This window comes from Eleutherodactylus coqui, chromosome 9, assembly GCF_035609145.1.
Source record: "Eleutherodactylus coqui strain aEleCoq1 chromosome 9, aEleCoq1.hap1, whole genome shotgun sequence".
Classification (NCBI taxonomy): domain Eukaryota; kingdom Metazoa; phylum Chordata; class Amphibia; order Anura; family Eleutherodactylidae; genus Eleutherodactylus; species Eleutherodactylus coqui.
Genome location: NC_089845.1, coordinates 101,755,099 through 101,768,785, shown reverse-complemented (window position 1 = coordinate 101,768,785; position 13,687 = coordinate 101,755,099). Strand labels below are relative to the sequence as shown.

The following is a 13,687-nucleotide window of genomic DNA, read 5'->3' as shown; positions in this document are numbered from 1 at the left end:
TACATTGTGCATTAATTATGAGCCATACAGAAGTTATAAGAAGTTTTTCACTTACCTGCTCCGTTGCTAGCGTCCTCGTTTCCATGGAGCCCGTCTAATTTTCGGCGTCTAATGGCCAAATTAGACGCGCTTGCGCAGTCCGGGTCTTCTTCTTTTCTCAATGGGGCCGCTCGTGCAGGATGCCGACTCTGTGTAGCTCCGCCCCGTCACGTGCCGATTCCAGCCAATCAGGAGGCTGGAATCGGCAATGGACCGCACAGAAGCCCTGCGGTCCACCGAGGGAGAAGATCCCGGCGGCCATCTTCAACCGGTAAGTAAGAAGTCACCGGAGCGCGAGGATTCAGGTAAGCGCTGTGCGTTTTTTTTTTTAAGTCCCTGCATCGGGGTTGTCTCGCACCCCACGGGGGGGGGGGGGGGGTTGAAAAAAAAAACAACCCGTTTCGGCGCGGGACAACCCCTTTAATTAAAACCAGGTAGTGAACACTTTCCATTTTTGTAATCCGTTTTTATTTTCTGATTGTAGATTTTTTTATTCTTTTCTCTGTACGTGACTATGAGGGCATCCATCTTGCCTGAGCTACATTTTACAGCGTCAAGATATTCTTTACAGCAGCGTCATGGGCCATTCACACAGTCACCCATTGACTTGTATGGGAGTGTTCTAGACCTGCTCTGTGACCTAGGCAGAGGTCATTTTGCTGGAATAAGTAGTCACAGTTTATACCTATTGTGAATGGTGGATGCTGTGTTAGCTACATATGCGTATTACTTCTCAGTGTAAGGCCTCATTCACACGAGCGTGTGCGATTCAATGCTGGCTGTACGCGGCCGAAAATCACAATTAAGAATTACTGCACTCTAATTCCAAAATTAATTTGCGTTTTCTCGTCCATTCACACAAGTTGAAAAAAACGCTGCAGCGCAGAATTCTGTCTGTCAGCAGAATGGCTTCTATTAGCTTAAATAGAGCCAGCTGTCTTCTTTTCCCGGCGTAGGACGCAAGTAAACTCGCTCCCCTTCCCTTTTTTTTCAGCTCCCATAGGAGTCTATGGGGGCCTCCAATTTTTCATCAAAAGATAGGTCAAGACTAGGGATGAGCGAGTATACTCGCTAAGGCACTACTCGCTCGAGTAATGTGCCTTAGCCGAGTATCTCCCCGCTCGTCCCGAAAGATTCGGGTGACGCCGCGGGGCGGGGAGCTGCGGGGGAGAGCAGGGAGGAACGGAGGGGAGATCTCTCTCTCCCTCTCTCCCGCCCGCTCTCCCCCGCAACTCAGCTGTAAGCTGCGGTGGCCCCCGAATCTTTCGGGACGAGCGGGGAGATACTCGGCTAAGGCACATTACTCGAGCGAGTAGTGCCTTAGCGAGTATACTCGCTCATCCCTAGTCAAGACCTATCTTTTGACACTGCGAGACAAATCGGCGACCAAAACCGGTCTGCAATTTGAAGATTTTATAAATCTCCAGGAAGTCATGTCTCCGATTGGTTTATCCAGTGCTGCAGTGATTGAGCAGCAGTGGAAGAACCAATGCAATGGTTGTGATTGACCTCGGCCAAGTCATAAATCCCACATCTATAACGCGATGGCTGTTGATTGGTTTATCCGAAGCTGCATTGATTGGCGAAGCAGCGATGAAAGAACCAATCACAACCATAGCATTGGTACCTCTAGCGCTGCATTAATTGTCTGAGCAGTGATCAAAGAACCAATCAGAGCCATCGCTTCCTGGAGTCAGGATTTAGGAATCCCGTAGCCAGAAAGTAATGTTGTATGAGCTGCAGGAAGCATGTTGGAGCTGTGGAGAGCAGCGGGAGGGACCTGGACTGTACCTGCTAGGTAAGTATAATAAGACCGCCCCTGAAAATAAGACCTAGTGTCTCTTTTGGAGCAATAATTAATATAGGACAGAGTCTTATTTTCAGGGAAACACAGTAATTGCCTTTTTCGCCTTAATTGTGTTGGATATTTAGAAGTCACAATGGTTGTGGCACTTACTAGCGATCTTGTGTCTAACGGACTCTCGTCTTAAGGATGCCTTGACACTTGCAATAAAATCGCGCAATGAGAGAGCAAGTGAAAATGCAAAAGTATGAAACGAATGATTTTCAATGGTTTCATTCCTATTTGTGATGTTTTCACTCCTGCGATGTGGAATGGAAAAATAATAATTGCAGCCTGTCCAATCTTTCCACGTTTTGCTTTTTTAAAATTTTTTAGCTCCTAGGTTTCACTATAGAGCCTCCTTTTTATCACATCGCAATGCACAAACTCACGATTTTCATGCAATAAGTTTTTAACTCCTATTGTCTATTGGAAGAAAAATGAGAAAATGTTAAGTGGCAGTGATGTTTTTGCAAGAAAAGGCATCGCTGACGCTCTGACATCTTATGAGCAAAGTTGAGATTTTGTCACGATTATCATGCGGCGATATCGCAATCGCCAGTGTGAAACTAGCCTAAGTCAGGAAAGGGGAGTCAGATATTTTAGATCTTCCAGATTCTGTGGATTCCCCTAAGCCAGTGGTGGCAAACCTATGGCACGCGTGCCAGAGGCGGCGTACAGAGTCCTCCCTACTGGCACACGCCACCATCAGCCACTCACTACTTGTGAATACCGTCAGGAGCCGCAGCTCCCCTGCCGGCATTCACTCAGCTGCGCAACTAGCAGTGCCTATGCCAGCGCACACTGTGACATCAGTGTGCAGCCAGTATCCTCCTCCCCCTCCGTACTGGTGTATTATTTCACCACCGGAAGTAAGGGGTGGCGACAAAATACACCTGTCACCCAACTGATTCACGCGCCCAGCTTCTGATTGGCTTGGGGTGGAAGACTGCGGCGAGGCTGAGAGCGGCGGGCCCAAGGCTCGGAGCGCCAGCACAGGCAGTGCAGGGCCTGGCCAGCGGACCTGGCCTAGAGGACAGCGCCGACCCTGGGAGCTGCGGCGGCAGAGGCGCAGGAGGAGTGCGTACCACAACTGCGAGTGGAGGCCGCTATGGGATGTCACTATTGCACTGGTGTCACTATTACGCTGGGGGCCACCGTGGAGTGTCACTATTACGCTGGGGGCCGCCGTGAGGTGCCGCTATTGCGCTGGGGGTCGCCGTGGGGTGTTGCTATTACCACTGGGGGCCGCCGTGAGGTGTCGCTATTACCACTGGGGGCCGCCGTTGGGTGTCGCTATTACCGCTGGGAGCCGCCGTGGGGTGTCACTATTACCGCTGGGGGCCGTTGTGGGGTGTCGCCATTACCACTGGGGGCCACTGTGGGATGTCGCGATTATGCTGGAGGCCGCTTGGGGGGGTGAGTCACTATAACCGCTGGGGTATGTTTACATGCAGTGGAATTGGGCAGGGCTATTTCAAAATTTTCCACTGAAATTTCCGCTGAGGACATTCTGCAGTATTTCCGCATCCAAAAAGCAGTTAAAATCTGCACGCTGTCTGTTTTAAAACAGCCCTGTCCTTTTTAGAACGACAGAGGTAAAAATCATACGTCGTGATAAGCCCCGCCCCCTGACATGTTGGCACGTTGCGATAAATAAGTGGGTTTTGGGTTGCAGTTTGGGTACTCTGTCTGTAAAAGGTTCGCTACACTGACCTAAGCGGTGGTCGTAGTTGACCTCTTGTCTTTTGATCCTCAATAGCAGACTTCTTTAGACCTTCATCTTCTCCTCAGTTTATGGGACAGAATCTACTCAATTTCCTTTTGAAAACATTTTTTTATATGTAAAGGGGTTGTCCGGTTACTGGACAATCCCCTTTATTATTTTACCCAATAAAAACAGTGATAACTCTGCCCGGACGGTGGGATGCAGCTCCACAGCCCACTGCAGTCCCGTGGTTTGTTGTGACGGATTATGTCACAGGAAATCACATGACCGTTGTGGCGTCATATTCTTGAACTACTGGCATCATCGCGCTGAGGATGTGAATGCCGATGGCAGGAGACCAGGAGGCGACGCAGCAGCTTCTTATGGGCTGCGGTGGTCACCCATCATTGGTTACAGGAACCTCTAAGACCGCAGCGCTGGCTTCAATTTCAGTGGACGCTGGGGGGTAAGTATATCTGCACAATTTTTTTTACCACACTGAAGAAGGTATTGTCCATGAACTAGAGAACCCATTTATTTATCTCTATCGCTTCTTCTTCAGAATATACATTCTTTATAAAAAAAATAAAAAGTAAAGCATTAGCGTTATGGTGTGGTTAGATGAACGGTCTTCTCACCGGAGGCCCTAGAAGTGGTCCCCCCCTTGGCCTATAAGAGGCTCTCGGAGGCTCCTTGTGTGTAGTGACCTCGTCTTCTGCTTGTATAGAACTTGTTGACCACTAGACGCCTCTACGACGTAGAGAAGAGATGTCACCCGTTACCAGAGTCTGAGATGGGCGCATTATTGGGATATAAGAAGCTGGATGGAATACCGAGGAATTGTTCCCCACCGGCCGTTCTGACCAGACTGGTAGGAGGTGTTGGGACCAGTGGATGTGTGAGGGCACACAAGGTGACCGGGCTCAGGGCCCCCGACATACCACCAGTAAAGAGGAGCGTCTGATCGTTCGACAAGCATCAGCAGCTCCAACTGTTTGTGTCCGCCATCCAGAGACAGGTGGCGCCATCGTTACACCCGTGTCTGCGTGATCCATTTCCAGGCACTTGGCTAAAGAACATTTGGTTTCACAGTACCCATTAGGGCTCATGCACACAAACGTATCGGTAAACTGCTGCAGGTCTGTGTGATTTTTTTTTAATTCCCCGTTCTGTCAGGGGAGATGCATATTAAGTTACCGCACCTACACAATGTATTGCATATGGACAGCGTTTCATATGCAGCCTATACAAATGTAGAGGGTAAGCACTGTGTAGCACACAAGGAAATACAGTAGACTGCAATCTATTTCTCGTGCGTATCGATGCATGTGCGTGTAGACACTGCATATTAATGACTCCATTGACCACGTATCACATGCCCGTGCAATGCATGCATAATACTCAGTAAAAACACAGCAGGGAACATGAGCCCTTACGTGTACAGCCTTTGATACCCACCCTCGCTTTAGTTTTTAGTGGGGTCGTGAATAATGAAACTGTACGCTACAGTGTGGAACCGGGTTGTGTTCAGCACTGAATCCAGGTTTAGTTTGGCACCGACAAAGGCCAAATGCTGCAGGATACCATACAGAACCTGTATGCCTCCATGCGCACCTGTATCACATCTTGTATCCAAGCTAGAGGCGGTACAACAAGGTACTAGAGCCTGCATGCCCACCAGCATCACATCTTGTATCCAATCTAGAGGCAGTACAAGAGGGTACTAGAGCCGCTATGCCCGCCTATATTACATCTTGTATCCAAGCTAGAGGCAGCACAACAGGTACTAGAGCCTCCATGCCTGCCCGTATTACATCTTGTATCCAAGCTAGAGGCGGTACAACAGGATACTAGAGACTCCATGCTCACCTGTATCACACCTTGCATCCAAGCTAGAGGCCGTACAACAGGATACTAGAGACTCCATACAAGGGGTCAGTTTACCACAATAAATGATCCTTTTGCTCTGATATTGTGATCACTTATATCAACGTTACAATATCAAAGTTTCATTCGATTCCAACAACTCCTGCGGGTAAAGGAATTTTTTTTTCTGACAAAAACTATATTATATCTGGAGATCTCAGCTCAAGTTGTCGTCTTGAGAGAATGTTTGCATTTGTTGCTGCTCAGTTGCATTGGGGGACTTCACAGGCGACAATCCAAATGCCTATTCTAGTGCCTTTATGAGTTGGGTACTTAGGTTTACATGTTACTTTGGGGGCTGAGGCAAGCAGAGTGCAGCTCTACAGCCCCTCTATCACATCTACATCCTCCTGTGTCGGTTTTTACTGTGGTTTTAGAATGCAGTTGAGAACCAGTTGTGAAGGTCAGGCTGAAGAGACATAAGGGCTATCCACAGTGCTAGATTTTGCCTTTGTTTTACATATAGAATTTGGAAGTGTGTCCTGGTCTACCTCTGCGTCTCCTAACCCGAACTCCTAGCATTACATGCTCCTAGGATGCTCAGAGTTCGGGTCGGGAGAGTAGCTGTCAAGCTGGGATACTACCGCATCCCTTACCTAAAACGGAGGCAAGATCCGTGGTTAGCCTTTATAGGTCACTCCTGAATGCAGCGATTATGCCTAGTGACATGAAACTATGATAATCTTCAGTCCTGGATCTGGGAAGGTTGGGGGTCATGCCGCCCAGGCTACAGCCAGTGACCAGTTATTGTAAAAGACAATACAATAAAGAGCAGGGACACAGTTCGGAAAGAATGGTTTTATTTCGGCACATTATACCTGAGCCTGTCGTTATTCTGGTCCCTGTGCTGCCCCCTATAGGTGTTAGGAGGGAAGTACATATACAGAGATTGAACAGTTCACATCCAGCCATGCTTGTTCTACATTTCTATTAAATATCCAATCACAACAGACATTGCCTCAGTTGCCCTATAAAAAGCAGAAGACATCCTCACATTACACACAAGTCACTGAGTGTCAGCTCTGCAGCCCACTCACCCTATAAAATGAGTCCACCATAGGGATCTCTGTCAGTAGTAATAAAATCAGTGCTCCTACAGCCATAGTAGGATGTATTACACGGAGCGGGACCAGCGCTCAGGAGAATACAGCTAGTGATTAAGGATTTCAAGTTTGTGGTTGTGGCAGCAAAAAGTGTAGCACCTCTGATGCTAAAGCACTACAACTCCCCGTTAGCAATCTGTATATCTCATGGTCATATGTCATTGTCTGCGCCTGTACAAAAATACTTTAAGGAAATTTATTGAGGCCAAGGTCACTTATGTTGGCACAAGATACGCCATATTTATTTTCGAAAGTGCTGCTTTTGTGTAAATATAGCACGCACCAAAATGTGTCATTTGTAGACGCCAGAAAGACTGCATGAATGGTTTAACTTCGCTCCTCACAAGTTTTATATAAATGTAAACAATGGATGTTGCCATTCACTGCCAGCAAGCAGAGGATTTAAAAAAAAAAAAAACTCTTCCAGACCTAGCTGAGCGTTTGTTACAACGCATCAGTCCACAGCTGTGTTTAGGTCAGAGAGGAGTATCTGCACATAGCAGCAGCACAAATCTCTGGCCCGTTCTGCACTCTAGCCTGCACTGATACACTGTAACGCCGCCTTCACACAGGTGGCAAACGCTGCAGAAATTCCACAGCACTTACAGAACAAGTCATGTGGGGGAGATTTCAGAGATCACATGGTGCCTACATTTTCTAAGGCGAATCCGCACTGTTTGTCTATTAATGCTGCTGTAAAATTTAACCCTTGAAATACAGGTGTTAAATTCTACAACAGGTCCGCAACGGTACAGATTTGGTCGCTGCGGATTTCCTGCAGGTAAAACCGTCACGGAATGTCCACAACGATTTTGCAATGGGTGAAGGTACCTTAATATCTCCAGGAGCTGTGTCAGCAAGACTAAGGCCTCATGTCCACGGGGAAAATCAGGCCCGCTACGGATTCTCCATGGAGAATCCGTAGCGGGTCCCTCCTGCCCCACAGGCATGAGGGCTGAAAATAAGAATAAACTTACCCGCAGCGGACCGTGCAGATCTTCCGGCACATCCTCCGGCCGAAGAAAGAAGATCCGGCCGCGAAGAAGAGAAGATCTGCCCAGTCCGCTGCTGGTAAGTTTATTCTTATTTTAGGTCTCCCGCGGATCCGGACGGCTTCCATAGAAGCCCGCGGGAGCCGTCCCCGTGGGAGACCTGCAACTAAATGAAGCATGTCCATTTTTTTTCATGCTCCATATTTTTTTAAATTCACTTTTATTGACCATCCGCGGGTATTTATCTACCCGCGGGTGGTCAACGCATCCCTATGGGGTGCGGATCCGTGTGCGGGAGAAGGCCTAAGGCCTCCCTCACACAGGGCGTTTTCAGACCCTATGCTAAACGCTGTACAAGGCTCCCATTCATTTCAATGGGGCTGCTCACACAAGGCTGAAAACGCTGCTTTGAAAAACGCAGCGTTTTGAGAGCGCTGCATGTTCTATCTTTGGGCATTTTCAGCTGAGTCTCCCATTGAAATGAATGAGCAGTGTTTTCAGCTGTGCTGAAAATGCAGCTGAAAAGGCAGCGTTTTGCAAACGCCCTGTGTGAGGGAGGCCCAAGTCAAAAGGAGGTATTTTCAGCCTCTGATTGCAAATAAAAAAACTGTTAAAATGGGCTTACAGAAAGCAGAGAACTTGAAAATGCAGAGGAACGGAAACACCAAGTCTATTAAAAAGTTCCAGAACTTTTTACTCCACAATGAGAAGACTGGCCCTTTAATTTTGGGCTTTTGTCTTTACATAGTTTACTGCGCTGGTGGTATGAATTCTACAGGTTTCCCACTAGAAGCCTAATAGCCTGAATCCTACAATACAACGGTGCAAAAACAGCTGCCACCACCGACCTGGGAAGTCAGCAGAAGCAGACTGGTGATTCTGGTTACAGCTGCTCGCCGCCTCCTGCACCATGCTGGTAATGAATACATCCTTAGCTTTAACAGTATTGGACCCTATGTGAGAAGATTCGTGTGCCAGGAAACCCCTACCATTCACAAATTTTTACATAATGCTAAAAAATATACACGGCTATTTACAAAAGGTAGAAAAATAGGGAATTGATCAGTGCTTCGTCCTGCAGGGAATACTGCAGAAGGACTCCACCTCTAAGTAGTCTCCACTTTTTGTTTGCTTCCGGTCAAGTTTTTTCCCCTCTAATGAATAAATTACTGTTTGATTATCTATCGCAGGCCAGCTGTGTCAGGAAGCTCCAGAGCTACAAGTCCCAGCACAAACATGATGGGGCTTGTAGTTCGATAACTGCAAGTAAAGATGGAGGGAAGGCAGGAGTCATGGCCCAAGACAAAAGCTACTCCCTACAATCAAGGCACAAGAGGAACTGTTCTTTGGTGAACGGCCAGAGGTCTGTACCGTTTAATGTCTAGTTCATGGACAGATTTCTCTTGATCCATGTAATCTATCAATGTGAGAAGTCCTCAGATGCCAATGATGGAGAAGTCCACATATGACCTCTGTGGGAAGTTAAAACACAAAGAACCCTCAGACTAATTTGAAGCGTCATTGGCACACTTGGATAGTGGCTAGGGTCATTTCTTAATTAGAGTTCCTAGCTTTCCCAGCAGTTTTCCCACTTTCTTATCCTTCGAGTCATCCTCATTCTCCTCCACTTCTTTTTGTTCATCTTTTTTGCAGAACACTTCAAATCTACTGTAGACGCGTTTTTCCTTCCGGATGCTCTCCATCCTCTTGAGCAGGTTATCTCTGTCCTCAGAAGAAGTCGGAGAAGGTCGGGAGAATCTGCTCCGGCTTAGGAGGCTTCCCGTCTTGGCGACAGATGTAGATTCTGAACTACTGGCATCTTCTGTTTTGGTCTCCGTTGAGTTTGAGTTGGCAGTGGTCACCTCGGAATCATTGGTGGTTAGAGCCTGAGACTGTTTCGCCATCTCTGCCCTGCTCTGACTATTGGCAGAAATTTGCTCCAAGATCACCTTGGTGTCATCACGGAGGTTACTACTGAAGATAATATTTGAGGTGGAAGACGACAACCTGGACTGAGTAATAGATGTGGATTTGGGCGGAGAAGAAGATACTTGTTTAGTGGTCTTGTCTTCTATCTCTACCACTGGTGTTGGCTCAGAGATGTCTGTTTTAGAGAGACGTCTCTGTTTCTCTACTTTAGCAGCATCAGAAACTGCCTCTTCTTCGGCCTTCTTCTCTTTTTGTGATTGCAGAAATTGCTTGAGCCTCATGGAGCCCCTCCGGATGAATTCCATTGGTGTCGGCTCCATTTTTGCCGGTTCTTCCTCTGACTTGGTTGAACTGGTGGTGGGGGAAGTGACAATAGGTATTGGGTTTTGGGACATAATTTCTAGAGCATTGCCAAAGAGAAGACCAGGGTTTACTTTGCTGGCTGGCTTTGGCACTTCAACATCCGGCGGTGTTGGCGTGTCTATAATTTCAGTGATAATAGGTCCACTCTCTTTCGGCTCCGGAAGGGCAGCCATGTTACTATCCATTGTCTGGAAAGTTGAGAACATTTGTTCGACCTTGGTAACTGAGCTGGTCTGCTTATCATTGCTGGAAAGGTCCTGGAACTGAGAAGTGACTGAAGAACGGTACTGTGACTCAAGGAGGGTTCGGCTAAAAGAGTCTTTGTCTAGGAGTTTGGATTCCAGGGACTTGTAAGCTATGGCTTCTGTTGTGTTCTTTTTCTGTCCATCCTCAGTCTCCTCCTGGACGACTTTAGAAGCTGCTTTGGCTTGTACTACAGAAGTCACTTCGTTGTCTTTACTGCCACTTCTGTACTTCTCCAGGATTTCAGCTACTTTGGAAGAAGTCCTTACGATCTCGTTGTCTTTGACCATCTCACTTGTGGTCTGCTCCTTCTGAATAACCTGCATGGTCTCAGTGCTAGAACCATGTTGCTCCAGTTTAGAGTTACTAAATATAAGTGAGGACCTTAAACGGGAACTTCTTTGAATCAAGGGGTTAGTCCGTGAGCGGAAAGAATCGTGTCTTAATAGGAAGGAATCTTCTTTCTCCTTCTCTACCAAGGACATCTCTTTGTTTGCGTCTACTTGCACAGGGGCTTCACTGACTGTTACAATGGGTTTATACGGTGGGATGGGATCAATAGAATACTTTGCCAATGTGTCACTTGTAGGAAACAGTTTTTCTACATGACCTGGAGATTCGTCGAAAGGCTCAGAATCTGTAGCCATCATCATTCCTTCTTCATCCTGGTCCTGCTGAATTCCACTCAAATAAGAGGAGATGCGCCAACTGCGTAAACCCTGTTTGTTTTCTTGAACCTTTTTATCTGCATCTTGGTCATGGAAGAAATGCTTTTGCTCTGCGCTCTGCTTTTGAGTAGGGGACGTTTGACACATGAACTTCTGACGTCCTTGTGATCTTTGCCCAAATCGTCCTTCGCTCCCCAAATTCATCTGGTCTGAGCCATGTCTAACCTCTCGAGATGAGTTGGAGGGGTTGTAGCCCAGTCGTGTGTGTGGACCCTCAATAGCATAATTAGAGTCTCCCTGCAAAGCTTTGAAAGTGGGAAACCTGGAGTCCATCTCATCTGTGTCTTGGAAACCCTGCCGATTGGCTCGAATCTTCTCAAAGAGTCCTTGAGTTCGTCCAGTCCGATCCATTTGCATAAACTGACTTTTCTGGACCTGACTTGACTGGAAGCGATACTCGTTATTGTCAGTGTTCATATACATCTGCCTCGCATACTGCTTAGAAGCGGTGTAGTTTTCAAAGGTGCCCTCTGCAAAGCTGTGCCTCTTAAATGCATCAATCTCCAGCTGTTTGTTCTGCATGAAGGACATCTGCATCTGGTCTGGAAACTTTTGCCCATGAAATCTGGGGCCAGGGACATCCATTGCGTGTCTCATATCTTCTCTGCGAAATGGCTGCATATAGTGGCGGTCAAGATCTACACCAAAGGAGTTGAAAGAGTTGAAAGAGTTCTGGGAGCTGTCGTCTCTGGAGTACATAAAGTGAAGCTTTCGATCATGGTAAGGGCGGGAGCCAGTGAATGGGACCATTCCCATGTAGGGTTTCTCCATCTTTATCATAGCATTCTCAGAGGGTATAAGATGGTCAGACTGGGCAAACAGGACCCGAAACTCCTCATCAAAGCTCGAAACCAGTTCTCCCTGGAAGATGTGAGCAATGCTGCGATGGATCTTCTCAAAGGACCACATGAAACTGTGAAAACAAAAAAAAACATGGCCTTAGCATCAATGGATAAAAAGATACAAAAATTCCAGCACTCTCAATTATGGCAACAAATGTTCCTACTTGTTGACAACCTTTAATGACAGCCATTTCTGTGCCCTTATGGGTTATCATCACTCCACCATTCCAATATATTGGATATAGGATTCTACACGGTTATCCTAGTGTGTCTGTCTTCAAATCAGTTCTAGCATTCCATTCATAAACCAAGAAGCTCAAAATTAATAGAGGTATCGGTTTACAGAATTCTAGCACAGATCAGGAAGATGTAAAATACAATATGTTCTCATTAAACTATCAGGGGACTCAAACTGGATGTTACGCAGCCCTCGTCTCCTCAATATGGCAGATACATGCATCTCACCTGTATGTACCACTCAAGACCACCGTGCAGTCCACCAGCATGAACTTCTCCAGGAGGTTCCCCTTGAACGTTGTGCCCGTCCTGCAGAAATACGTGGGCCCAGAGATGGTCCTCACCCTCAAGAACTGCGGAGGAAGAAGAATCACGTGAGTGTAAGGGGTTATATCGCAAGGGTCCACATTTCATGTTCAGATGACCGGACCATATTGATTGGTCCAGATGTGACAGCATGGCTCTGTGCAGCTTTGGCCAATATGAAAACACTTGTGACAACCACATTACATTCCTGTTTACAATGACCAATGAGTGTAACCTGGTGCTACAGTTGCGCTGCGGTGACTGCAGATCCTTCCCTCTGTGACTATTGACCGTCTCGCTACAGTCATGTTCTGCACAGTCAGACATTTGCAGTGCGGCTTTATTAGTCCTATTTGTATAAACTTTTGAAAAAACAGAATTCCGCCAAGTAAAATCTCCAGCAATGACCCCCACGGTGAGCATTGCAGAAGCACCGCTCCTCTGCCCTGAGGAGATAGCACTCCAAGGAGGGTCTGAGGAGCCAAACCCACATAAAATCTGAAATTATTACAGGGGAAAAGAATTAATAGGAAGAAAGGGCTAGAGTGGAAAAGTGGTTATAGGAAGCAAGGCAGGCAGGCAGTGAGGAAAGCCTCCATCTCGGCCTGCGTTCCTTTCAATAACAGCTTTCCGACTATTTTACATGACTAGTGAGGGGGCAACAAGGAAGGAAAAGAGGCAGAAAGGACGAAAGGAATGAACAAAGGAACATGGACGGAAGGAAAAACAAGAAAAAGTAAGAAAGGAAGTATTGGAAATAAGGAAAGGAAAGAACAACAAACAAGAAAGCAAAAAAAAAAAAAAAGTATGGGAAGGAAAGGATTGTGAAAAGGGGGAACAGAAGGAAAAGGAAGGGTAAAACAGGATGGTAAGGAAGTAAAGGGTAGGAGCCATGATTCATGCAGGGTCCGCAACCACAGGCACTGCATTAGGGGTAGCAGTGTATTAGTTTTGCCAGAAGTGTCCCTTTAAACTGGTGTGACACGAGTAGCGCTGCAATGCTCTGTACTCCAGTCTTTGTGCAACCCCTACAGATCCTAGTATTGCCAGTCCTTTGTCTGCACAGGATTTACAGTCCTCAATTTCCTACCTTCACACATCATAGACTTTAGGTACTAATGACCTTTGCACCCCAGCATATTGCAGAGAATTACGGAAGTTCCCAGTCAGCAGCTGCCGCACCCTGCAGCGCACAATATTTACTAATGGTGGAGAGAAGAGTTCCACTCGGACAGTAATGACACATGGAGGAGACCAGTGGCTAAGATAAACATGCCCCTATGATTCTCTACAGCGAGACCAATGAGGAGCATTGAAGCAGGAGATCTCTGGTCTCATGTAATCATTGGGTGGAGTAGCAAAGATGGCAGCACCTAAAAGTTAACCCAGGATTCCTCATACACCTCTACAGCAAGATGGGGGAACGTG

General features: G+C 46.9%; 1 protein-coding gene across 1 annotated transcript in view; it reads right to left on the bottom strand.

Annotated features, from left to right (window-relative positions):
- Positions 1-6,299: 6,299 nt before the first annotated feature.
- Positions 6,300-13,687, bottom strand: part of FAM83H (family with sequence similarity 83 member H) — a 32,191-nt gene continuing 24,803 nt past the window's right edge. The window contains exons 4-5 of the mRNA XM_066578223.1: positions 12,182-12,306; positions 6,300-11,787 (exon numbers count right to left, since the gene is read on the bottom strand). Coding sequence (XP_066434320.1) covers positions 9,159-11,787; positions 12,182-12,306 — 2,754 coding nt within the window. The 3' untranslated portion in view covers positions 6,300-9,158. The remainder of the gene's footprint in view (positions 11,788-12,181; positions 12,307-13,687) is intronic.